Raw genomic sequence first — 27591 nt, forward strand, 5'->3', positions numbered from 1 at the left:
GGGAAGATAAGTCTGTTCCAAAAGAATGGCTTATATGTATCCATGAATTATTAATGCAAATTTTACAAATTGCAAGTTGGATACATTGATAATACACTGCACAAATTAAAGTCCCATAAGAACAGAATATGGGTATAGCAGTGATCAATATGATGCTCGCCTGTTGCGTAGCAAATGATGTGGATTGAAGTCCCGAAAGGACAATCCCTTGACATGTCAATATTGATATTGTGCACGCCTAATGCGTTGCAAATTGTATGGGTTAAAGTCCCAGAAATCAATTGACATGTATATATTAATCTGTGGCCTGCCTGCAGCATGCCAGATATATGGTTCTAAATGTTCCAACTCCCTAAATGGAGATTATCCACGCCCTACTATAACATAACGCTCCATTGGAGGTTATAATCCACATTCTCACATAATAAAAGCCCCCTGCAGTGGCTTGGGTACCCAAAAAGCAAAGAAATGCTTATAATTGATGCATGCGCATGCACATGAGAATGGTGGGATCATGAATTGATGAATGACAAATTTTGATTTTGAAGTAGCTACTCAAATCATCAATGGGCTGTGTTGATTGGAACCACGTTCAATTATTAAATGTCGACAATATCATTGGCCAAAATGGAATGAGGCAATTCCATTATAGATGAGAATGAACGTGAAAGAACAAACCCACAGTACGAACCCCAAAAGATGTTAATATTAAAAGTTATACTTGGGTGTTCGGAATGAAAGGGAATATACCTACTTTGTATGACACAATGTTTCTGGCAGAAACAAGGAATGTTGGGTTTTCTCCATATTTACAAATTCAATTGTGCCCCCTTATTGCACATTTACGGAGACCAACATGTTATCTTTAAAGGTTATTAAATGCACAGAGCATATCACCTGAAGTGATTCCCTAAAGATGTATAAATAGCTGGGTTAAAGCTATATAATGTGTCATAAAGTTTAATCCCTTTAAACAAAATCCTTGAAAGGATTGAAATTGCATGAAAGCAAGTCCCTGAATGACATGTGCCTGAAGCACAAAATCCGTACTCAATACTAATATGCATAAATTGCCTCAGTGAGTACATTAATATGTTTGCAAACACATTAAAGCTTCTCAAGAGTTCCAGAAATATTTGTCTCGACTGAAAGATCGAGCATTATGCCAACGAGATTATTGCTTATACTAAGAAAGTATTGAAGCATTTTTATGAGGATTATCCGTTGGACACTTGAAGGATTTTCCGGAAGTATATTGGACCGGACATCGTATTTTCCAGATAGAGCTCAACTCCATCATTTTGGATGATGTGAGGCATATTTGATGCTATCTAAGCATAACACCATATACGGGCATATTTTTTTTGAGTGAAATTATAAATAGCCCAAGTGTTATTAGATATGCGGACTCTGGAAATCTCTATGGTCGCTTACTGGAAACAGCTAGTCATGAAGTTTTCTGGGGGAGATATTCATCAAGGGGGAGCATGGTATTCATAAAGACTTTCATACACTGTACTCTTTTTCCTTCATCAGGTTTTTATCCCACTGGATTTTTCCTGGTAAGGTTTTAACGAGGCAGTATCGCTCAAAATTGACTCACAGGAGCAGTGTCAACTATGATATTCAGAAAGATGATCAACAGTATGACTTCAAGATATTTTGCCAAGCATCAGGGGGAGCGTGCTATCAATAAAGACCTTTACACACTGTACTCTTTTTCCTTCGTCCAGGTTTTTTATCCCACTGGGTTTTTCCTGGCAAGGTTTTAACGAGGCAGTGTCGCACGCATGTCCATATACACAGAATTTTATTTTACGCATGGTTATGTACTCTTTTTTCCTTCGACCAGTTTTTGTCCCACTGGGTTTTTACTGGCAAGGTTTTAACGAGACATATTCCATATCATTTGTGGTCTCCAAGGAGGAGTGTTGTAAATTATTGGGTGTGGAGCCCACATAAAGGGGCCCACATTCTAATTATATAAACGAATGCATACTGAACGAAGTAGATCAGTTTTGATCTTTCAATTCTCTCTCTCTTCAATTCTTTCATTTTATAACACATTCCTAATACTACACAAATCAAACATGCAAATTGGTAAAAATAACATTTCGTCATTGAACATCCTTCATTCCCATCTTGGGGGATTAAACATGGCCTAATCGAGGGCATTGTTAGAAAACTAAACAACTTCTCATTCGTAATATTGTACAAACCAAACATGGGCATTGGTAAAAATAGCATTTCGTCATTGAACATCTTTCATTCCCTTCTTGTGGGATTAGACATGAGAATTTCATTCCCATGAAGTTCAATCTGCAAATCAAACGGGCGTAATATAAGTTTTCAAAATCATGATCCCCATGAAAGAAAGGTCAAAAAAGAAGATTATTTATTTATTTATCAGTGAGATGACTAATAAGTAAACCCACATAATTCTCCAATTATTGAAAAATGAAAGAAGTACGGTGATTTATTTTGATAATTCCAACACAATACAAATTACACCCCCAAAAAAAAAAAAAACATTAGAACTCTGAAATGTGTATCAAATTATGTGAGACGTTTTTATTTATTTATTTATTTTTTATGTGAGACTATTTGAGAGTTGAAAATGGTTGTATTTCACTTTGTTTAGTTTTGGAGGCCACAATAATTTCTCAACTAAATTTTTAATAAAGATGTTTATTCTCTTGTAAAATTATATTATAATTGCAGATATTATTATATGTCAAGTGTTTTTTTAGATGAAAGATCTGTTTCAATTGAGTCAAGTGCATTGGTACTTGATAAATTGATTTATCAAAATATATCGAAGAGGACGCAACTGAGATGAGCTGCTTACGGACAACATATCCAAGTGCTTCTCCCCTTTTGAAGCCAGACCCCTCAAAACTATACGAATCACATGAGTTTTCAATGAAAATTCTATCACTATTAATATTATGCACAAGACTCGAATCATGTTAAAAATATGATGAACCCACCAACACACAGACACTAGAGAGACTATACACCCAAAATGCTGGGACAAAACTATAAAAGAATCATATGTTGATTATGACATGACTTTTTACAGAGTTCTTTTATTTTCATGACTTTTATTTTTACTGAGTAACAGCAAGGAGCACCCGGTATCCTACGTTCTTCTCGGCCATCTGGAGTGACTCAGACATCTAACTTCTTTGGTGAGCATGACTATGTATGACCTGCAGAAACATGAATGTTTAAGACCAGAGTAATAAACCTAGGAAAAAAAAAAAAAAAAAAAAAAAAGGTACTTGCTAGGATTGAACTAATACAAAGCATCTAATTACAAGGAAAATAAATAAATAAATGAAACTAGTAGTCAAGAAACATAACAGATTACCTACCGAAAAGCAAATTTTTTTGTCCACCTAAATTCTTCAACATCCTTTTCATTACAAAATGCAAAAAACCATCAATATATGCATATTCTAATTGTCTATTGTTGATACCAGAATCAGCAACCAATAAGAGCTAAACACGTGGACAATATTCGTCATCGGCAGAGGAGTCCTTGGCACCCGGGCTTACCGATGGCAGATTGAAGGCCCAAATGCCCATTGGACACTTGGCATATCCACAGTGAATGTCTACAGTCCCACATCGAAATTCTACACAACTTGCACACCTCCCAAAGTTTATAAAAGAAACACAATTCCCCAAAATGAAGATAACCATAACTTACGGCATACTGCCTATTGATCTGTCAATTTAATCTTGCTAAATCCGTACTTACTTAAGCATCGGAGAGCCTTCGGCCGGTATCACACTGGTGCCCAAAGATCTTACCGAGCGTGTGTTATCTTGCAGGTGCTTTACCGAGGCCCAAAGGTATACCGAAAGCCCGACATCACTAAGTTGAGAGGGAAAAGTGTCGGACCACTTTTTCGCATCAATATCTATTTATCTGTCACATCCCGGGATCAACTCCGCCGTAGCACGATATTGTCCGCTTTGTGCCCCCCTCTCTGCCGGCACGGTTTTGTTTCTGGGAGCTCACGAGCAACTTCCCAGTGGGTCACCCATCCTGGAATTGCTCTAGCCCCCAACTCGCTTAACTTCGGAGTTCCTATGACTCCGAAGCCAGTGAGCTCCCAAAAGGCCTCGTGCTAGATGGATGCGGGTATGCACATATAAGGCACATCACCCCATCTCTGTTGGTTGATGTGGGATCTTACAATCCATCCCCCTTAAGGGCCCGACGTCCTCGTCGGCACACTCGCACCACACGGCAGAGTGGCTCAGATACGAAATTGTCACATCCCGGGATCAACTCCGCCGTAGCACGATATTATCCGCTTTGGGCCCCCCTCTCTGCCCGCACGGTTTTGTTTATGGGAGCTCACGAGCAACTTCCCATTGGGTCACCCATCCTGGGATTGCTCTAGCCCCCAACTCGCTTAACTTCGGAGTTCCTACGACTCCGAAGCCAGTGAGCTCCCAAAAGGCTTCGTGCTAGATGGATGCGGATGTGCACATATAAGGCACATCACCCCCTCTCCGTTGGTTGATGTGGAATCTTACATTATCCATAAACTTGAACCTATATCAAAACCTTGTGTTTTTGTGGGATACTCTTTGGATCATCAAGGGTGTACAACTTCGTAGATTTGCATTGTGGAAAAATATATTTATCTTTTCATGTTGTCTTTGATGAAGATTCATTTCCTTTTAAACAAAATTCTCTCACATCTACCACAAAAGATGTTCTACATCAACCAGAGGTATGCCATCCCATATTTCTTGCACTTATCCTTCCAATTTTGATTATTTCACTAACACATGACATCTTTGTGACGTGAGTCTTCTACAACCCATTTGCCAAGGCCCAATACTATACAGCTTACTACTATTTGTACATATATATATTCACGAGCAACTTCTTAGTGGGTCACCCATCCCAGGATTGCTCTAGCCCTAACTCGCTTAACTTCGGAGTTCCCATGACTCCGAAGTCAGTGAGCTCCCAAAAGGCCTCGTCAGAATCGGTGTCAAACAAGTGTTGGTTGCTCATTCTATTGTGGGGAAGGAGAAAGATATTCAGATGAGATGGATGATTTTAATGAAGTGATTGTAGAGATAGATTTGATATTTATAGGAAATCAATGATATCTGATAAGAGAATTAAAGAATTGAGATAAAGAGAAGAGAATCCGATCCAACGGTTGAAGATGAGATCAAATTCTATCATGTTGTATCTTGAATTGTGTGCAAATCAGAAACAATAATAGATGTTGAATTGTCTGCAAAAACGTGATAAGATACCAACGGTTCAGATTAAATGTACTTTACAATCCAACGATTCTTTTGGATGAAATCATATCTTCTCCGAATTTAAATATTTTAGGTCTATTTGTTTGAAAAAATAAAATAAACCAAACATACACAAAATTAATTTTATAAAGTTAACACAAAATTAATTAACACAAAAACGAATTAAGACAAGAAAATCAAATATACATCTTTAGATTTATATCCTCCCCATTTGAGCAAAAATCACATTTACAATCCCAGAGATGTAAATAGAATGTAAAAGTGGCTTTACACCCTCGAAAATACACCCCCATACTATGAATGCTCTTAGACCTTGAGGTTTAAAAGCATCACATTCCCCGTATACTATTTTTTTTAAGTGCAAAGTATCTTAGGTTGGTGACTTTTTGTTGTTGTTGATGAGATAGGAGGGATAAACATTCAAAAAGAAACAACAACTAACTAATATAGATCCAGCGAGGCCTAGCAACGGCTAACAAATCATCCTCCAAGCAAGAACTAACCCAGGCAAGACACCCTTTGTAGGGCCCTCTCCGGATTGTATTTCACTGATCCAAACCATATATTTTGTAGATACTCATTCAAAGATCATTTCTACAAAAAATCACTTGAATCCGATATCATTTGACCACTCAATTGAGTTATTGAAATTTTAGTACTTTCTTGGAACACCGTGTTCATTGATTTTGTAGAACACAATTGGATGTTGAAATAGTTTCCGATTTATCTAAATTTATGTATAGATGATCCATGAATGAAGACCTAAAAAGTAGATGATTTGGATCATTGAAAAAAAAAAAAAAAAGAATTGTAAAGTATCCTAAAGGGCGTCCTTCAAATAAAATTATTTGAAGATCCCTCAATAAAAGGGGACTATATATATATATATATATATATATATATATATATTTGGTCTGATATTTCTTAATATATTTAAGTATGGGCTTAATTAGTGTTTTCCACTTTGGATTTGAATTTTGATATCAATTTATCTCCTGGAATTCAAAAGTTCTCACTTAATCCCTCTCTACTTTACCATTTTTCTTAAACTCTGTCCACAAAACCATTAACTGACGTGGCATGAAAGTTCTAATACAAATTAAAACATGAAAAACTTATTACAGCGAATTATTCACATAAACGAAGCCTTGTAGTTGTAATGAAAACCATTTGCTTTGACTTGGAACATAAACAAATACAAAAACTAAACATGTGCTGAAACAAACAATAGTCGCAGTTCATATTATTTCCCAAACTTGCAAGCGAGACATTGAAGGAAAGAAAAAGCAAAAGGAGAATTGGTTCCGGTGGTAGGGTTGGCTACTTGTAGTAGGAGAGAACAGTATATATGGTCTGTGTTAAGGTAAGGATGAGAATAACGGCCACTCCATTAGAAACAGACCAGAATGATGACGGATTGTATAAATAATTCCGTTTGACCCTTATTAGCCTAGTCTTTAGCCAGCGACGCTTAATATATTCATTTACTTCCTTTGCGAGGTCACCGTAAAAGAAGAAGATGGCTTCAGTGCCATTGGAAAGCCTATTGAAGAAAGTGGCTGTGCTCACCTTGCTCAACTCTGTAGTTATAATTTCTTTCTGAATCAGAAAGTCCACATCTTGTACAGACTCAATAAGGTGACTGAACAGGATGGCATAAGAGGTCATGTGACACTGCTCGGGCTTCTGTAAACACTGTTCGTAGGCTATGAGGTTTCTGATGAAACATTCTCCATTCGCTCGAATTATTATTGGTGGAATCTCCATCACTCCATTTCTAAAGGTAATGTTGAGCTGACCACTAACATCATCGGAAGCCACAAATTTGACTCCAATTTCTAGAAGCTCTGACACGGAAGGAATCGGAGTTCGATATTCAATATCCTTCACAACTTCCACGTCTTGTTGATCTTGAACCACAAAATTTCTTACAGTCTCGAGTAAATGGCTGCTTACGAATTCTTCTTCGAGTTTTAGAGACATTATAGTATCAAATGACCGTACAAATGTGGGGTTCTGAAAGAAAAGGCAAGCAAGTTGACGTAGAGATGTTATTCCGTGGTCATCATCATCATCTACCCTTGCGACCTTGAATAAGCAGTCAAGAACCCTCCAAGGGAGTTGGTTTTCAACTAGCAACAAATCATTTGTAATTGTCGACAACATCCTTGGCGTCCTGAAAATAGCATCACCACCTTCCCCGAAAGAAAAGCAGAACCTTTTGTATTTGCGGAGAAGTTCAATAATAAAGCAGCCATCAACGAGCATCATTTCTACAAATTCATCACTAGACAGAGGAACCCTTTCTTCATAGCAATCACGACAAAAAATTTCATGCTTTTTAATTACCTTGACAAGGTGCACCAAACAGTTATCTGGATCTGGAGTTTGTTTAAGAAGGCATTTCAAATACCACATTTTCATTTCTTCCATGGCTTGCAAACGCGGTCTTCCATAGTGAAATGGCCCAATTGAAACCAGATTTGGGGCCATTTCATTGTGCCTTCGTAGTGTTTCTGGGACTCTGTATATGGAACTACGAGATGGTAATGGTGATGCGCACTTAAGTCTTGTTGACAAGGAGTGTAGTAATCCATCGTCCGCATAGATGTCTGACATCATGATCCCTTTCAACCTCCAACTTTGGAGTAATTTTTGGGCGTTCCGGATACACCACGTGACTGGTGTGCCATTCAATAAACGGAAGACATATGGAATATTTACAATGCAGCCCGCCACATGTTATAAAAAGAAATACAGTAAGTTAGACAATAATTCCACATGTCCTATGTTTATTGGATGGTACACCAACCACGTGGTGTACTCGAAACATATAAAAATTTCTCCCAAATTTGACTCACTCTGCTTTATTAATAGGAAAAAAATCACCAAATTGTTTATAATGAAAAACGTCAATGAATTAAAGTACCAAAAGTGGAACCATGTATAAAGAATATCTGATTTATGCACGGAAGAGTTGCACTCTTTGTTTAACTAAGGTATTTCTACAACTTAGAGATTTATACGTGTAGAATAGATTAGCAAATAATACTTAAGGGAAAAACTTGGCTCCTTCAAATTGAGCTCCTCCTCAGAACAAATGGGATTTTGACAAGTATAGTTCATGGTATAATTATCAATTCTTTCTTGTAACTTTGGACTTATGATAACCGCATTATTTCAGAAAAAGAAAGTTAATATTAGATGAAGTTAGAATAAATTATTTTTAAAACCTTTTTTCATCACATTGGTAAAATGACACAAGGAAACCCAAATTCGTTATTTTAGTATATGCATAGACGACGGACATTTGTAATTCCTGCATAAGAGACCAAGATCTAATTGAATTTTTTTTAGATTTCACTGATAAAAAGATAGGAAGATTCATAACTTGCACAGTGCTGTATATGTAATTGGTAACTGACAAAGGAAAGAGAAAGATGCATGTTTCTTAAACACACACATACATTTTAAGTATTAACATTTGTAGGCAATTTGTAGGAGAAACTCACCAGGATGAATCGAGAGGTTCGATGGAGTTGTCGTTGCAGGATGCGTGTGAAAAGATAAGGTAAACGCAAGGATGAAGCCTACGCCCTTTTTATGTGGAAACACCTACTCGTCCACATTGGTCAAAGTCTTTTCTAATATAGTGATACTATTTTCATCCTATTGTCTTATTTTCTTATCCATTTTATCTATCCCGTTTGATTCATGGGAAAAGAGAAATGGGGGGTCAGACACCTGACCCTTGAGAAAGTATGAAAAAAAGTGAAGCTATTCTCACAACTTGAATTTTATTTTCCCCCCTTATGAGAAAGTTTAAGAAAATGAGCAAATATTAAATTTATACAAACTTCGTTTTTCATTCTTATTCAAAACAAACATGAGAAATGAAATAAAATGATATCTCCCGATTCCTTTCCCAACATTACCAAAAATGAGAAAGAAACTTTCTATTTCTCATCCCTTAAAAAATAACATGAAAAATAATTTCCTCTCAAATTTGTTATGTGAACCAAACAGAGAGTTTTTCTATTTAAACCTCGCACTTCTCTTTGTTCACCCCAATTTCTAATTCAAAATTTCACAATTTCTAAGAAAATTCAACTATCTTTCTAAACTATCCCTAAATACACACTCTTACATAAATTTGAAAAAAAAATAATCCTATCTTTCCACCCACTATTATACCTAAAATACCCTTTAGCTGTCCCCCACTATTAAATTAATTCAACCAAAGCTCCCCCACCCACCCAACCTGGTCAGCCACCCCGACCCTGCCGACAGCAACCTCCCTCTGCTCGCCGGAAGCACTTTGCCCCTGAGATTGACACCATTGTTCGCATGTCTACTGGTAATTCTCAAATCTAGAATTTCCATCCTAAAAACCAAAACATATTTATCATAAAAAAAGAAAATATATTCATCAATTTGGGACAGTAATTGTATATTTAGTATTTACCCAGTGATGACAGCATGAATGAAGGTAAAAGCTGGCATGAGATCAATCATTGCAAAGGCCATAGTTGGAAAGCTATAATTTATCCCAATAAACTTTAGAAGCTGCGAATCACAGCTTGATTTAAACTACCTCATAAAGCTAACTAACAATGAACAATTTACAGATGGACCACGGTCCATGAGAACAGCGTAGTCAATTTCTTTTCTTTTCCCACTCTTTTCTTCCCCAAACTCAAAACCCCAACAACATAGTCAATCTCATCTTCAAGCCGTCGGCAAGAATAACACCCATCTTGCTCTTCTTCAAAACCCCAACAACATAGTCTGTCTCGCAGTCAATCTCATCGTTGTAGAATCAATTACATGATCTCTTGTGATAGTTGTTTGGACCATCAGTTGCTGTTGTTGTTACTCATCATTTACACATAGATCTTGGGATCCAGATCTGGATCGGCACATAGAGACACAGAGAGAGAGAGACAAAAGAGATAGAAAGATAGAGAGAGATAAAGAGGAAAGGAGTATTTATCGGCGGCAAGGGGGAGGAGGTCTCCGCCGGCGGGGTAGGATCGGGTGGCTAGATGGGGAGCTTTTGTGGCTGTTGGGTTTTTGTTTTTTGTTTTTAAAATAATTAGTTTTAGTTTTTTTTTTAATTTATTAAAAGTTAACACTTGTTTGTTGGTGGGGAGGCAAAGTCCTTACAAAGTCCTTATAAAGTCCTTATCAAGGGTAAATTTTTCTTTAAAATTAAGGGCTTTATCAAATATTATCAGCCACATGCTTGCTTGCTCTAGGGCATTCTTGTGTGGTGGCTATTTGTTTAGCAGGAATAGTCCACCAACCTTGTCATTTAGTACAGTAGCTACCTTCTTCTAGATTCTACTACAATTATCTTAGATATTTGATAGCTATATTATAGTATTTTGGGATTCTAAATTATTCTGGAGAACTCTATTTCTATGTTGAGATTTCTACCAAATGCCCATCACATTTTACAATAACAGATTCTGCAACCCTGGGCGAAAAAAAAATTTGAAATTAAAGTAGAGCTTCCGGATTTTAAATGCATATTAAAGATAGAAATATATTGTATTCAGAAAAGAAAGAAGGATTAAAAAATAGGACATGTGGGTGGAAGTAGCAGCATTCTACTCATGTTACTATTGTACAAGATTTTCATGTTGTCTTTTGTCCATTTTGTTCATTTTGCTTCAAGATCTCGAATTTGTAGAGTTTGGTGGTTGAGAAATGAAGTGCAGAAAATATATCGATCTAATCTGTAGTTTCTATTCATTTTCGATACTTTTGATTGCATATCTTGAATTTATATTGTTTGATGGCTGAGAACATGTGGGGAAAACAAACAATTAGAAAATACGTGACCAAGCTATGATGTTAGGGAAAGCATGTGATGGAATGGACACTACGATAATAATAGAAGAGATTGGTTTTCGTAACAAAGTGATTTTATTAGAATGGAGAGAAGTACACTGCTTGGTGTAGAACTATAGGCTATTAGCCTTATAATGTAGCTATTGGTTGGCCACCTAGTGGATTTATAAGATAGTAGGCTAATTTGCCTTCCAGTGATTAGTGGATTTGTAAATTATAATTCTAGGGACTTTTTTGTTCCTGCAGCTGCAGATGGACCTGTACTGCTGTAAAGAGCAAATGGGTGAGTTTGCTTCTGTATCTGAGTTCAAGAATCAAGCCACAAAAGTGCTTTGAAAGGTTCATGGAGCCTTAGGAAACACCTTTGTTTACTTCACCAACAAAACCAACAGTTGCTTACAGATAAATATTTAGGCTTGACTTGAGAAACTTGTGGCATGGAAGTTTAGCATTAGAGAGATAAGGCTTGGATTTCCTATGAGAAACAGAGGTTCAAAGTAAGGGAAGATGGACTTTTGGGAGGATTTGTTGAGGAAAGAGAAAGGAAGATGAGGATGGAAGAATGGGTGGTTTGAGCAAATATCCGGCAGCTTGACGAAAGCTTTGTCAGGCTTTTGGGGTGGTTTGCCAGAAGAGAAAAGGGGATGAAATGGGAGAATAGGGCTCGAAATTGAAGGGTTCCAGTAGTAAGAGGGGATGCTTGCTCTCTCTAGATGTGGTGTGTTGATAGGTAGGAAATGCCCCCTTTTATAGGCGCTAGAAGCTCTCAAGAAACCCTAGCTAGTTCTTCCCAAATCTGCCAAGTCTCCCCCTCCATTCCTCTTCTCTTCCTTTGATTCATCCACATTTTGTGAAATCCTCCCTAGTCCAAACACATAGAGACAAGATTTTTGGAAGCTCTAGAGCCCAACTGTCCCTATGGCAATCCCCTATCTTTGGCTACACTCTCTCCTTCTTTCGTCCCTTATTTTATGGCAAGAGCTGGTAGGAGAAAGAAGTGGGTAATGGTGTTGGTCTGAAGGGTGTTTTGCTCCCAGCAGCCTGGGCACGCAAGTATCCTTTGGTTTTTTAGATGGTCTGTCTTGGGTTTGCCTTTGGCCATATGCTAGAGACTCCCAACAGCCTGCACATGCAAGTATCCTTTAGTTTTTTAGATGGCCTGTCTTGGGTTTGTCTTTGGCCATGTGCCAGAGACTTTCCTAAAATATTTTCTAAGTTGTTTGGGCCACTTTTAAGGTGATAGGCTAATTTAATAAGATGATGGGTCAATTTTCTAAGGTGATGGGCTATCTTTTCTCTTTTTCATGCTTACCCACATATTTGGGCTCAAGAAATGGGCTCGAGTTTAGGGGCTCTCAAGCAGCCAAAAACTTCAACTTCTTGGCTCATTAATGGGTCTCGTGAATGCTCGTAACCATCCATACCAAAATCCACTCAGCAAGCCCCGAGCATTTGCTTGGCTTAGGCCCACTTAAGCTTGTAGCGTAGCTAGGTGCAAAATAAGGGTTTTTCGCTTGGCATTGCATGTTGATGGGCGTGCTCGTGCTTGAATTTTATCATTTTGTAAAGGGCTATGGTCAGTCAAAACGACGCTTGACGAGATAATTAGCATGGGTTCATAGAGCCGGTGTATTTTATAGACTTGCTACAATTCTTAGTGTGACAGGTTACATATTTGCTTGGCGTGGCACGTGGATAGTGACTCGTGCGAGCGTGTATGACGAACGTTTGCATGCCAAAATCGGGTTTCTCCTTAGTAAGGTATCGCATTAGGTGGAGAATATATTTGGGCCTAGCCTTGGATTTTTTGGGCCTCAACAAATCCAAGGTAATATCAATGAATAAAATATAATATAAAGTTGTTTAAATAAAAGTGCTGCTATTTCCACCCACCTGTTCTATTTTTTCACTTACCTTATCTTCAGAATTTACCCCTTTATAAAATGACTTATAAGAACTTTGCCTCCCCCACCAACAAACAAGTGTTAACTTTTATTTTTTTATTTTTATAAAAACTAAAACTAAGACTAATTATTTTAAAAACAAAAAACAAAAACTCAACAGCCACCAAAGGTCCCCACCTAGCCACTTGATCCTACCCCGTTGGCGACGACCCCCTCCAACATTGCCGACGATAAATCTTCATTGACATGGCACTACCACATAAGCTGTCACATAATGTGGTCAACTAAAGGAATTCTAGTAGTCTTTTTTTATTTTTTTTATTTTTTATATAATAATAATTTTTATAGAGAAAGAGATAGTATATTATTCAAGGACAGTGAGTAACTAGTATAAAAATTGGGCTATATATGTCGTCAGGGATTAAGCAAGTATCTCTACACCCATAGTAAATGAAGAACCTTACATCTGATAGAGTAAAAACTACTGGTTACAATCCTCAAATAAAAAGTCAACAATAAAATTTGGTGGTTACTCAAACCATCTAATAGAGGTACCAATATGTAAGGTTGATGGGCCGGTCAAGTGGTATAAAGCTTAGCTTGTGGAAAATGGCTTTCACCAGCAAAAAGGGTTTGATTACAAGGCTTTCAATCTAGTTGTAAAGTACATGACGAATCGGGTGGTGCTCAGTCTAGCTGTTTCTCAAGGCTGGGTAGTTCAACAAGTTGACGTACAAAATGCTTTTTTGCATGCGTTTGAGTATGCATGCGTCAACCATAGGTGTTTATTGATCCCCAACATCCTCATTATGTGTGTAAGTTGAAGAGGTCCCTCTGTGGCTTGAAACAAGCTCCACGGGCTTGATTTCAAAGGTTTACTCATTATCTACTAGAGCTTGGTTTTACTCAGTCCTGGTGCGATTATTCTCTGTTTGTTTACATGCATAAGGATGTTTTTCTTATCTTAGTCATTTATGTGGATGATATCCTTGTCATTGGAAATTGTTATGTTCATGTCACGCCCGTAATTGAAAATTTGAGTCTTTTGTTTTCAATGAAAGATTTGGGACAACTACATTATTTCCTGGGAATTGAGGCTAATTACTCTGGTTCAAGTTTGCATTTAACACAAGCTAAGTATATACTGGATTTTACCGCGAAGAACAAATTTTATAGATTGCAAACCTATGCAGGGAATTCGGATTCTAGATATTCCTCGGATGGTTTTTGCTTGTATTTAGTGTAGGAAAAATGAGTGCTAAATTGCTATAAAATAAATAAATAAACACTACAAACAAAACAGATTTTTACAACAGCAGAATGGAATTAGAAGTGAGGAGCATCCTACCCATCAGCCAATGAATATGCAAGACACTTCCCACAAGTCACGGCAGTCTGTAGCCATTAATGTGTGATTGATTCAGTATCTCAATCAATCCCTATAATCTTGGAACTGCATATTTTATGTTTTAATATTTGTATAATATACCTTGTTTATATTCATGTACAAAGTCAACTGTACAGCATATAAAAGAACTCCAATACAACCTGAATACTCATCGTGGGGTATGCTTCCTATTCTACTTCTTATTCTTCTCTTACCTCTCTCAATTTCTCTACATGGTATCAGAGCCTCACAGAGGCTAGCAACCCCTTTTCAATCCTAATGACAAACTCTTCCTCTCCTGTGAACTCTCCTTCTAACTCTCAGCCTTCTCAAATCTCTCAAAACAATTCTCAAAACACACCATCTTCCATTCCAACTTCTTTCAATATCACTCACTTGTTTACAACACCAATGGATCATAATAATTTTCTCTGTTGGAAATCTCAGTTTGAAGATGTACTAGAATTACATGATCTGGAAGATGTGATTAAGACAGAAACCCATCCTCAGAAGAAACTTCCCGATGCTTCTCTCAATCCATCCTATTCAAAAGACAAACTAGTCTTAAACTGGATCAAGGCCACGGCTTCATCTTCTATTAAGACCCTTCTGATTCCATGTTCTATAATATGTGTAATATAATATCATAGGCGAACTTTGTTATTTGAAGAATTTGTTTATATAAAATCATCAATTTTTGGATCAAAGAAAATGGGTTATGTGAAAACAATTTAAAACCTCATGAGGAGTTCATATAATTTCTAAAACCTCATGGGGTGTTCATACTCTGGTTGTAAATATTGTAATTTTATGCTTTCTTGTCATTTTAGCTTTACTTTTCCTCTGGTTAAAGCAAGATTCTTCTGCTTTAACTCTACTTTTTACTTTTGTAAAAGTTTGCTTCTTCTTTTTGGCTGTTTACGGGAAAGTTCAGTAAGACTCATCAAAGTGAAGATGCCGCTCTAATGTAGGCTGCTTTGTGACTTCTTGTCTTTATTTGACACGTCAGTAGTTACGAGGCTTTAAAAGGAGGACCTCTCCTCAGTTGGGAATCATCAAAAAACTATCGCCTCAACAAATAAACTTTGTATTTTTGAGTGTTTGAGTGTTTTTATATTCCAAGTGCCTACTTCTGCGAAGCTTCTGTTAAGCACTACTACCCTTCTGCTTTTATGTAAGTTTGCTAAATATTAATGCTATCGTTTATATTGTTTTTAATTTCATTATATTATTATCCCTGGTTTTGGCTTTGTATGTTTGAATTTCTGATAATTATTTTGTTTATTCTCTACGTCTCTACACTACCTTCCGCATATAAGCTAAAGCTAAAAATTGATTAAAATTTTGCTCTTAAGAGGCCGGGCCACGGACTAAATTTAGAATATAAGTCCATCCCTCATCAACATCCTCCGAAATAACATATTCCCATTTTAATATCCATGGTAGTTCATACATTATCATGAACCACACGAATAAGGTCATATGATTAGGATGGTTTTTATTCCATTTACAAAATTTCATTTGAAAAGATTCTTTAATTTCAGGAGGAAGGTATTCCAAAGTAGGACATCAAATCAGAAAAAAGCTCTTGAACCAATTATGGAGTTTTTTCATAGCTCGAAGCTTAAACTGGATAAACCAAGTATGAGAATAGTTTTGATTTTGAAAACATAAAACATATTCCCATGCTTTTTTTATAATCCTAATAATTATAGGAATATGGTCTAATTTCAGGATGGATAAATCTTTTGGCCCTTTCAGGGCTAGGACCCCATTCTTCCAAGGAAATGACGCTTAGAATTTGGATTTGGAGAATGCTATGGTGTTGGCATTTTCACCTCTATGACGATGAACGATATTAATAGACTTAGTTTCAATTAGAAGAGTTTCATAGAAAATACGAGGCTTATTCAAGGGAGGAAGATTTTTCCTTAAATATTTTTCAGCCAGAAAATTTGGGTGTTTATCTAGATCATTCATTTCAATGATTGCTATAGACATATTCATATATTCACGGAATGGATTTTCAGCAATCTGCTTCTGCTCACCCTTATTATATGGAGAAGAAGACATCAGTGGCTTTGAATCAATAGGGAATGACTTGGTAAGAGCAGAGGGACTTAATTATTTAAGTATGGGCTTAATTAGTGTTTTCCACTTTGGATTGGAATTTTGATATCAATTTATCTCCTGGAATTCAAAAGTTCTCACTTAATCCCTCTCTACTTTACAATTTTTCTTAAACTCCGTCCACAAAACCATTAACTGACGTGGTATGAAAGTTCTAATACAAATTAAAATATGAAAAACTTATTACAGCGAATTATTCACATAAACGAAGCCTTGTAGTTGTAATGAAAACCATTGGCTTTGACTTGGAACATAAACAAATACAAAAACTAAACATGTGCTGAAACAAACAACAGTCACAGTTCATATTATTTCCCAAACTTGCAAGCGAGACATTGAAGGAAAGAAAAAGCAAAAAATAAACGAAAGAAAAAGCAAAAGAAGAACACGGCTTCAGTGCCTTTGGAAAGCCTTTTGAAGAAAGAGGCTGTGCTCACCTTGCTCAACTCTGTAGTTATAATTTTTCTTTGAATCAGAAAGTCCACATCTTGTACAGACTCAATAAGTTGGCTGAACAGGACGGCATAAGAGGTCATCCTGACACTGCTCGGGCTTCTGTAAACATTGTTCGTAGGCTATGAGGTTTCTGATGAAACTTTCTGTATCCTCTCGAATTACTATTGGTGGACTCTCCAATCACTCCATTTCTAAAGGTAATGTGGAATCTCCATCACTCCGTTTACTAGTTGTTAACTGCAAGTCTTTTTATAAAATATTTAGTTTACCTCGGTTAGTGACTTGTTTCCCAGACCTCGGTTGGATAATTTATATAATAAAGTTAGTTGAATGATTGCTTAAGATATGTAACAAATCTATTCAACAACACTATCAAGTGGATTATAAAAAAAGGCAAATGCCAAAAAAAGCCCAACAACTACACCGAATGGTACAGCTGATTAGGGGTGGGCCAATCGGATAGGTTTCACACTTTAAAAATGCAGTTGAACTAATTACAATATACGATTTCTTTCGGTTCAACTTCAATTACAGATTCTAACTAATATTAATGATTTAGGGCCACTTTGGTATTGTTGTGCTATGGAAATAATTGCTGTCAGATTTGCTGTGAGAGAAAACAGTTTGGCGTTTAGTAAAATTTTTGTTAAAAGTGCTGTTAGTATTGATTTTACGCATAATTAGAAAATGATTGCAGCATAATCATTAAATCCAGCGCCTCTTTGAAACTGATTCCTACATAATCAGAAAATGAAAGCACCTCATTAGCTGCTTTCTCTTATAACTTTCTCTCACAATAATTTTTAACAATAAGTGATTTTCTCACAGTTTACCAAACGGGTTGGGCTTCTCAAAATTTTTAAAAAATCACTTATCACCCCAAATAAGCAATGCCAAACAGGCACTTATTATACAACTTGAAAACAAAGTCATATTTCCCTTGCACTTCAGCTACGTCAATGACAAGGGCGGGTGTGGGCTAGCTAAAATTTTTTAGCTTAAAATCTAATGAGTTTTATTTAAACTTATGGTTTCTACAGTTTTTCTATAAATAGAAGTATACATTAAATCATATAAACAAAAAACATAAATACATTTAACATAAGACAAATACATATTAAGTGCAACCAAAAAATACTTATTATCAAGATGTGCCATGCGCTTATTGAGAGAATACAACTGCCAAAAGGTAGTAAAGAATTAAATAGACTTGAGAAAAATAATATTTCCTTAATGTATTGTACTTTATGGTGGTCTATGTAGTTTTTGTTCTTTCAAAATCCTTTCTTTAAACAACCATCAGACTTCATATTTCCTTTATGTTTTGTAGTTGTTAGTTTGCCATATATATAGGTTTGTTTTTTCTTCAAAAATCAACCTGGGCTACAGCCCACCATAGCCTTGTGGGTGGTTCCAACTCTTTTATTTATTTTATTTTTTATTTATAGAAAAAGAATTCATTTATGGAATTAAAGGCATACAAAGAGTGATACGGTACAATGGCCTTAAAACATTCTTAGAACAATCTCATGGGACAAACCCCAAGGAAGGAAAGAATACCACACATGTCATGGACTAACAAGAGAGTCTGATTCAGGTACAATAAAGAATAAATCAAAAACGAAAACTAACAAAAAGACCTCTAACAAGAATCACAACAGTAAAACCTACATGAGAGGACCACAGAACATTCCAACTGTAAAAAAAAGCCATATATGAGCAAACTTATAGTGTAACGATCCAGTCCTAAATAAATAGGTAAATATTATTTTATTCAGATAAAAGACCATTTTGCTCCTAGAATATTTTATTAGGTTTAAAGTTAACTTTTTGACTGGGAAGGAATTTGAGAATTTCGACTGTACCGTTGTGTAGAGCATGGCGACATGAGTCCTTAGACACGTAGTGGGGCCGAATCGGAGTTGTAACGAAAAAGATATGATCAAAATACCCCCAATGGCACAATCGTAAATATCACGAAAAATGTTTGATAAAATCTGATTCTCTCTCTCTCTCTCTCTCTCTCTCTCTCTCTCTCTCGCGTGCTCCCTCTCTCTCCCCGACGGCAGCCTTCTCTTTCTCTCTCTTCGAAACTCCGGCCACCATCTATGGAAACAAACGAGACCGGTACCAAAAGAACCGGCTCAACCCTGCCATCAAGACTCCGCCCTTCCCCGACATCGTCAGCAGCTCCAACCACCGAAAAATGCTGTGAAAGGGCAGTTTTTCGCCGGCTTCGTTCTCCGTCGTCCGGCCGCCATTTTCGACGATCCAGGTATGGAAATTCATCTATTCCTCGACCTCTAGCTGATGGTTGGGTAGGATTGCATCAATTTTGAGCGTAGGTAACTTGATTTTCGAATTGGATTTCGGCCGATTTTGGAATCGCGATTCTGGGTACTTCCGGTCACTTTTGGGGTAGGTCCAAGAACAAAAGTGGTTCCAAATAGGGTGTTATACCCATACAAACTGCAAGTCATACCAATAGCAGAAGCCAGGAAAAACACGGAGGAGGAAGCACAAAATAATATTGAAAAAAACCCATGAGAAGCATTTCACTTCAACTCATAACCTGTCAGAGAAAACCTTATATGATCAAACATAGTTCTTCGATCGGCGCAGAGCAGAGAAGAGTTGCAAGGAATTAACAAAACATGGAAAATTATAGCAAAACATAAACTAAAAACCCACAAACAAGACCCCAACAAGATTGGCTTCTTAGCTTAACAAACTTCAACCAGAAGAACATCATAATGAGAACGTTTATCTGATGCCAAGCCCACAAACGTTCCAACAAATACATTAGGGAGAATTGGGAGACCCCTCGAGGTTGGCCTCCATCATTTAGCAGCAAACTCTTCAATGTAGATAAATTGCTCAACCCCAGCACGACAGAACCCATCGAGAGAGGAACATAGAGAGTACCCAACAACCCTAGCCGCCTAAAATCATGCATAACACTGAAGATCCTAGAATGCACAAAGACCATACTATCTAAGGGCACCACTACCTGAATCAACGATGGAGGAAAAGAAAAGGCGAGAACCCGATCTGAACTAGGTCGAAACAAAAACCCTTGCAATTGGCGCGTGCAAAGGGTGACACCACCACACAGATTAGTAGCGAAAAGAAAATAAAAACACCAACAACCGACTCTGAGAAGGGACCAGACTCGAGTTCGACGTTAGGGTATAAAGCTTGTAGCCCAAGCCCTAATCGACGCCAATGAACTAGCCCCATAACAACAACAAAGATAGCATAACAACAAACTGAGAAGAAACTCGATATGGGATTGAAAGAGAGACAGGAGTGAACCAATGCAGGCTGTGATAAGGCGAAGACAAACAACGCCAGTGACAGACGATGAGGGACGACGGCGATTGGACGTGGAAAAAGAAAACCCTGGAAAGACGAAAGGCTTTCCTCGCTAGCGAGAGAGCTACCCATCAAAATCAACTCCTCTTATGTTGAATCCGATACTGGTCACGATCAGTTCAAGCTCACCGAAGAAAAATTGCCACAACAGTCTTGGTGCCCTCAACCATATGAGTCACTAGACATCCAAATGAATGCAATATAAATGATTAAAGTGTTTGATAAATCACCACGTAAACATGGAACACTTGATGATTTATCTGAAATAAAAACTCAGCTTTCCAAAGTTTATGGACTGAAACTATGATCGTGAAAACTCTAAAAAACAAAGAAGACAAAGGTCTTATTTTATAGACTTTTTCTTTACAAGAAAGAAAACACGTTGAAAACCAAACTCCAATATCTAAGGCTTGACGGAAAATCATGAAAGTATTTTTCCTATTCTAAAGATTGGTCACAATATCAAATGAATCCTTATATGCCTAGTCAACTATTAAGGGTATCTTGACTCTTTGATATTGTGATATGATTGAAACATGATTTCCAAGCAACCAAAACGTGATAGAAAATCAAATGGATGTTAAAACAAGAAAGTAGGAGAATCAAATTGATTTGGGCCAAAATTGCCTAAAAAGAAACACTCCTAAATAAATTTCAATTCGCTTTAGAAACAGTAAATCAATAAAACATGATTGAGTCATCCTTTAAAACAATCCCCTATTATACATGCATGATAATGACATCACTTACCCTTGAATCAAATGCCTTTCACGTGTCAAGCCACAAGTATGCGTTTCGAGGATTGCTGAGCGGCATCAATTCCTGCCAGTGTCAATTATGTCCTCAGACTCTATCAAAGCACGTTTACAGCCTATGCTAGAGTTTATGCTGCTGTCTACGAAATGCCAACACAAATTTCGTACTAACATGGCACTTGGGTGTTGGTTCCTCATGTTGCACATATAAACGTCATTCCTAAAAAATGGGTGCTCAAGATTAAATGTAAGGTTGATGGGTCGGTCAAGTGGTATAAAGCTCAGCTTGTGGAAAATGGCTTTCACCAGCAAAGAAGGGCTTGATTACAACGAGACTTTCAATCCAGTTGTAAAGTACACGACGAACTGGGTGGTGCTCAGTCTTGTTTCTCAAGGCTGGGCAGTTCAACAAGTTAACGTACAAAATGCTTTTTTGCACGGGTTCATGTTGCGAAATTGTTATGTTCATGTTGCGACTTTAATTGAAAATTTGAGTCTTTTGTTTTCAATGAAAGATTTGGGACAACTACATTATTTCTTGGAGATTGAGGCTGCTTACTTTGCTTCAAGTTTGCATTTGACACAAGCTAAGTATACACTGGATTTTACCGTGAAGAACAAATTTTATGGATTGCAAACCTATCAATAAACTGGTGGTTTATTGTCAGAAGATGAATGTGCGTATGGGTGATCCGCTTTCTAATCCTACAAAATATATAGAAGTGTTGTTGGGACCCAACAATATCTAACTATAACACGTCCAGACCTTTCATATGATGTTAATCAAGTTTGTCAGTTTATGCACTCTCCCACAACGGTGCATTGGCAGGCGGCTAAACGAATTTTGCTTTATTTGAAGGCCACTCAATCTCATGGTTTGGTATATTGTGATGGGAAAATCAAGTTGCATGGTTTTTCTAATGCTGACTATGCAGGGAATCCGGATTCCCGATATTCCTCGTGTGGTTTTTGCTTGTATTTAGGTCCAAATTTGATTCTGGAGTTCTAAGAAGCAGCGAACGATTTCACATTCCAGTATGGAAGCTGAGTATCGTCAACTCGCATCCACACAGCCGTTGAATTATGTTGGTTGAGGTCCTTATCTCGGGATTTATCTCTTTTTCTTTCTTCTCCTGTTCTCTTATGCGATAATTTGTCCTCTATTGCCTTAGCTTCAAATCATGTGTTTCACTCTCGTACAAAAACATTTGGAGGTGGACTACCATTATATTATGGAGAAGGTCGTTCGCGGGGAACTCATTGTTCACTATATTTGTTCTAAGAAACAACTTGCAGATTTATTTACGAATGGTCTGTCTGCAGCTCGCTTTCATCTTTTGATAAGCAGGATTCCTGTTGTTTCATGGCCACTCAGCTTGGGGGAGGTTGATAAACAACCAAGAACGAGTCAAACTTGAAGTTTGTTCAGGATAAGATTTGTTTCAAACTTTGTCAATATTTATATCAGATACTGGTGTTGTGTATATTTTCTGGTTGTCTTCTATTTTGGTGCAAATGTTTGTACTTTGAATGTATAAGCTTCTGCATCAATATAAATACACACAAGCCTCCCACGTTTGAGGGTGTGCTTTTGGCCTCAATTTCCTGTTTTTCACTACTTTCCTGAGGATTGGGGTTTACTTTGTTGGAGGAGAAGCCAATATTTGGTTTTCACATAGTTTGGGTGTTGGACTCCTGGTGGAGACGAGATTGTGCTGAGATCCTTTAGTGTCAAGATGAATTGAGGGGTACATTCTTTCTCTTGGAGGCGCTCCCTCTTTCTCGTTTCAGCGGTAATAGGAGGTGATTCGCCGTTTGCCAAGAGCTCATTTGGCACTGGTATTGATGGTTATGCTTGTTATGCTTGCTTGTCTGGCTTTGGCTTCTAATGAGCTAATTCTTTTGTTTCACTTTCTTAGGCTCATTGTTTATGGCTTGTGTGCTCTTGTTGTGTACTAATTCTGGCTAGAACCCTTCGTTTTAGGGGTGTATGTGATGTTCAATTCTCTGTAATTGCCCCGTGTATAATCAATGAAATTCCTCTTTTCTCCCAAATAAAAAAGTTGTTTTGGACAATTGGGTACCCATTCTCTCTCTCTGTTTCTTTTTCTTTCAAAGAATCGTAGACAAATCCCACTCAAAAAAGAAGTCCTAGACAATTCAGCACCATTGATCGATTAGAGCCTATCGGCGCAGATAGGCTGATCATGTTGACCCAACAGCCCAAAGTTGACCATCCTAGTAAAATTTGGACGTCCCCACATCTTTAGTAGCATCCAATAGGAATGCACCGACTCAAAGGAATGATGGCTCTGGTTCCCAGTTACAATTTAATCTGAGTTGTTCATCAAAACAAAATGATTTATAAATAAAAAAAGACATAAATTTTGGTATTGGGGCCACACCGTAACAACAACTCCACTAAATATAAGCTTTCAAAGTCATGGGGCCATGGAAGAAAGGTCAAAGAAGAAACCCAGATAATTCTCCAGTTATTACTTATTAAGCACAACATTATACTTATTCCAAAGTGCATATGAATATATAATGACAATGAAAGTCAAAAGAACAAAATGACATCTCTGGCTAACATTTGTTTCTCTATTTTATGAAGGCCCCTCTAGCAAAAATAGCTGCAGCTTGAGCTTCAATTCAACCAACCGGCAGAGACATTACTGTCATAGAACGTCAATTTAAATTTTAAAGCACAATTTTCTCTCAAGTAAAGGAGAAGCAAAATGAACAAATTGAGACTCTAAAATCCTTCACTTTCAGTAATCTAAAGAACATAGCAATATATAAGGGGTTTGTAACTCAAATGGTTAAGAGCATTTACCACAACACCTGAAATTCTAGGTTCGAAATCCCCCTCTTTAAACATCGCTTGTATACATAATAAAAAAACATAGCAATACAAAATTCTAGAAATTAATACTAAAATCTTAATGCCCCACCGTGTCTTAGTGCCTTAGATACAGTCACTGTTGTGAAGCATCTAAATCATAATTATGATGAACTTGGTTTAATATCTATCTATCTATCTATCTAATTTATAAGTTTACCATCCCTGAAAAAAGATTTTTGCTTTACATGAAAAAGATGTTGTGTGATTGGCTACTAGTGAGCCTTTCTTGTTTTTTTATGACCACCGACATAATGTGTGCGTGTGGGGGTTGGCAACAAATTTGGCTTAAATTTAAGACAAGGAACGAGGCCAGATAAGACTTGGGATCTGTATTGTCTGTGGCCATTCCTCTCTATCCATTTTCCTGTCTTTTTTATTACTATTCTCATCAACTTATAATTATTTTAATCAAAGGGCTCAGCTCATCAGTTTCTGCAACTTAGTACAAATTCCAAAACCCAATCAAAGTGCTTCTGCTCTCTTTCTTTGAGAAGATTGGGGTGTTCACTCCCATTCTCACATGGTCTGGTGCTACATGTTAGGAGTTTAGTTAATGCTCATTATAAGCTTTATCTTCACTTTCCTTAATTATATATTATTTATTTATTTTATATTTCTTATAATGAATTATGAATTTAGAAACACTTTTATTCCAAACCAGTAATGGTAATATGTGGAAAGGTAATATGGGGTCTGTGTTTGCTTCTTTAATGGGCTAATCAAGTGACTAAAACCGTTGAACAAATGCTTAAAAACATTTCCTCATAATGGTAATTTCCCATGTTGGGTAGCTTGTGGAGCTTTATGGTAGTGCCAAAAGAAACACCCACACACATACTCCTCTCTCTGTCTTTCTATTTTGCTGCATTTGGTTTGAAATGCTGAGGCTTGAACTGGTTTTGTGAAGTTGTTGCAGTGTTGGATCTGGTTCTTTTTAACCAGGCCTCAAATGGGTTTGTGAGTTTTCTCAAATTTGGTCTCTGAGTTTGAAGGTTTCCTGCTAAATTTTCAGTTTTTAGTGTTGGCTCTGTTTTTATGTGCTTAGGCCTGAAATGGGTTTTTAAGCATTTCAATGCTGAGATCTGATTTCTGCAGATTTACTGGTCACAGTGAGGTACAAGATTCTGTGAGTTGGATTTGGTAACCTACTTTTGTACTTCATAACAGTTCAGTTGAGAGCGAGAGGTTAAAGCAAAAATGGCTCCAAGCTTGGATTTTTCCAGGTGGTGGGCAAAGGGCATTTCCAGGTGGTGGGCAAAGGGCAATACAAGTAAGGGTAATCCAGTGGTGGTGACCATGGAGAACCCCAATTACTCTGTGCTGGAGATAAATGGTCCTGATGAAGTATTTAGGCCAGTTGATAAGGACAGAGGCAAGAATGCTAAGCAATTTACATGGGTTTTGCTTCTAAAGGCGCATAAAGCTGTTGGTTGTGTTGCTTGGCTGGGAAATATTCTTTGGTCATTGCTTGGTTCCATTAAGAAAAGATTGATATTTGGGCAAGGAGTGACTGTGGAGAATGAGAAATCTGGAAAAGGAAGAACCTTGTATAGGGTCATTATGGGATTCTTAGTCATGGCTTTAGCTTTTCTGGCTTTTGAACTGGTCGCCCACTTGAAAGGTTGGCATTATTTCCAGACCAATAGTTTGCATATCCCCCAAACTTTGGAGATTAAAGGATGGCTTCACTCAGTTTATTTTGTATGGTTGGAGTTCCGGGCCGACTACATTGCACCTGCAATTCAAGCTTTGACTAACTTCTGTGTTGCTCTCTTCTTAATCCAATCCGCCGACCGTATGCTGCTTTGTTTAGGTTGCTTCTGGATCAAGTTCAAGAAGATTAAGCCAAGGTTTGAAGAAACCCCATTGAAGTCAGACGATTTGGAAGGTGAAGGATGTTATTATCCGAAGGTTCTTGTTCAAATTCCTATGTGTAATGAGAGAGAGGTAACAGTTTCAATGCTTTTTTCTCTGGTTAAAGTTGTACTGATTAAACTAGTGTAGCAATTACTAGTTTTGATAGATCTTTTTTAGTTTTATCTGACCATTCAAATTTGAGTAACATTATAATTGGAAAGGTAACTAACTAAATACATAACTGTACAAATTGATTTCTAAGTCACTTTTTTACTAGTTTTCATGGATTATTCATGACTGTGACATAAAATGTATTTAGGTGTATGAACAATCTATTTCAGCAGTCTGCCAAATTGATTGGCCCAAAGAACGCTTGCTGATTCAAGTTCTGGATGATTCTGATGATGATAGCATACAGTGGTTAATTAAGGGAGAAGTAGCCAAGTGGAACCAAAGGGGTGTTAATATTATCTACCGACATCGTTTGGTTAGAACTGGTTATAAAGCTGGGAATCTCAAATCGGCAATGAATTGTGATTACGTGAAGGACTATGAGTTTGTTGCAATCTTTGATGCTGATTTCCAACCAAACCCTGACTTCCTCAAGCTGACAGTTCCCCATTTTAAGGTGGCTAGATCTCATATAGCTCTTTGTCTGGTCTCTTTAGCCCTTTCTACTTTAGGTGACTGATTTTGGTTTGTGGTTCTAATTTGTGTGGTAGGACAATCCTGAGCTGGGGTTGGTTCAGGCTAGGTGGGCTTTTGTTAACAGGGATGAGAACTTGTTGACACGCCTCCAAAACATCAATTTGTGCTTCCACTTTGAGGTGGAACAGCAGGTTAATGGGGTTTTCCTCAACTTCTTTGGCTTCAATGGTACTGCTGGAGTTTGGAGAATCAAAGCACTTGAAGAATCTGGAGGCTGGCTCGAGCGTACAACAGTAGAAGACATGGATATAGCAGTTCGCGCCCATCTGAATGGTTGGAAATTCATATTCCTCAATGATGTCAAGGTAATTTTAATTATTTCAAATCCAAATTCAACCTTACCTGATCCTATGTTTAGTCCTTGACTATATGGTTTTCGGGCATTTTGCATCATGAGTTGGTAAAACCTTGCCGAAAACTTTTCAAATGATGTATCAAATTTAAGAAACTGATTTTCAGGTCCTTTGTGAACTTCCTGAGTCTTATGAAGCTTACAAAAAGCAGCAGCACCGTTGGCATTCTGGTCCGATGCATCTCTTCCGTTTGTGCCTTCCAGCCATCATTAGTTCTAAGGTACTGTTACAATTAGATTCTCCTCTTTGATCTAGGTATTTTTCTAGATAATATTGTTCTGAGAATGTACTATATGCCATACTGCAGATGATGTTCTGGAAGAAGGCAAACTTGATACTACTATTCTTTCTGCTTAGGAAGTTAATTCTCCCATTTTATTCTTTCACATTGTTCTGCATAATACTTCCTTTGACCATGTTTGTCCCTGAAGCTGAGCTGTCCATGTGGGTTATTTGCTATGTGCCCGTATTTATGTCATTCATGAACATTCTTCCTTCCCTTAGATCCTTCCCCTTCATTGTCCCTTACCTTCTGTTTGAAAACACAATGTCTGTTACCAAATTCAATGCTATGGTATCCGGCTTGTTCAAGTTGGGGAGC

At 37.4% G+C, this 27591-nt stretch overlaps 2 protein-coding genes across 2 annotated transcripts; one reads left to right on the top strand and one right to left on the bottom strand.

Moving 5' to 3' along the window:
• Positions 1 to 6484: 6484 nt before the first annotated feature.
• On the bottom strand, positions 6485 to 8915 carry LOC117613301 (UPF0481 protein At3g47200-like). The gene is made up of 2 exons (XM_034341917.1): positions 8817 to 8915; positions 6485 to 7985 (listed from the first exon to the last, which is right to left on the bottom strand). Exon 2 carries the CDS (start codon positions 7924 to 7926, stop codon positions 6625 to 6627), a length of 1302 nt encoding a protein of 433 aa, XP_034197808.1. The 5' UTR covers positions 7927 to 7985; positions 8817 to 8915; the 3' UTR covers positions 6485 to 6624.
• A 15497-nt stretch (positions 8916 to 24412) lies between these two features.
• On the top strand, positions 24413 to 27585 carry LOC117613302 (probable xyloglucan glycosyltransferase 5; the record flags this gene model as incomplete). Its single annotated transcript, XM_034341918.1, has 5 exons — positions 24413 to 26019; positions 26249 to 26557; positions 26652 to 26942; positions 27097 to 27210; positions 27298 to 27585. Coding segments are annotated over exons 1-5 (1752 nt in total), but the record flags the coding sequence as incomplete, so codon positions are not given.
• Between the last annotated feature and the right edge of the window lie 6 nt (positions 27586 to 27591).

Source organism: Prunus dulcis, unplaced genomic scaffold, assembly GCF_902201215.1.
Source record: "Prunus dulcis unplaced genomic scaffold, ALMONDv2, whole genome shotgun sequence".
Taxonomy (NCBI): domain Eukaryota; kingdom Viridiplantae; phylum Streptophyta; class Magnoliopsida; order Rosales; family Rosaceae; genus Prunus; species Prunus dulcis.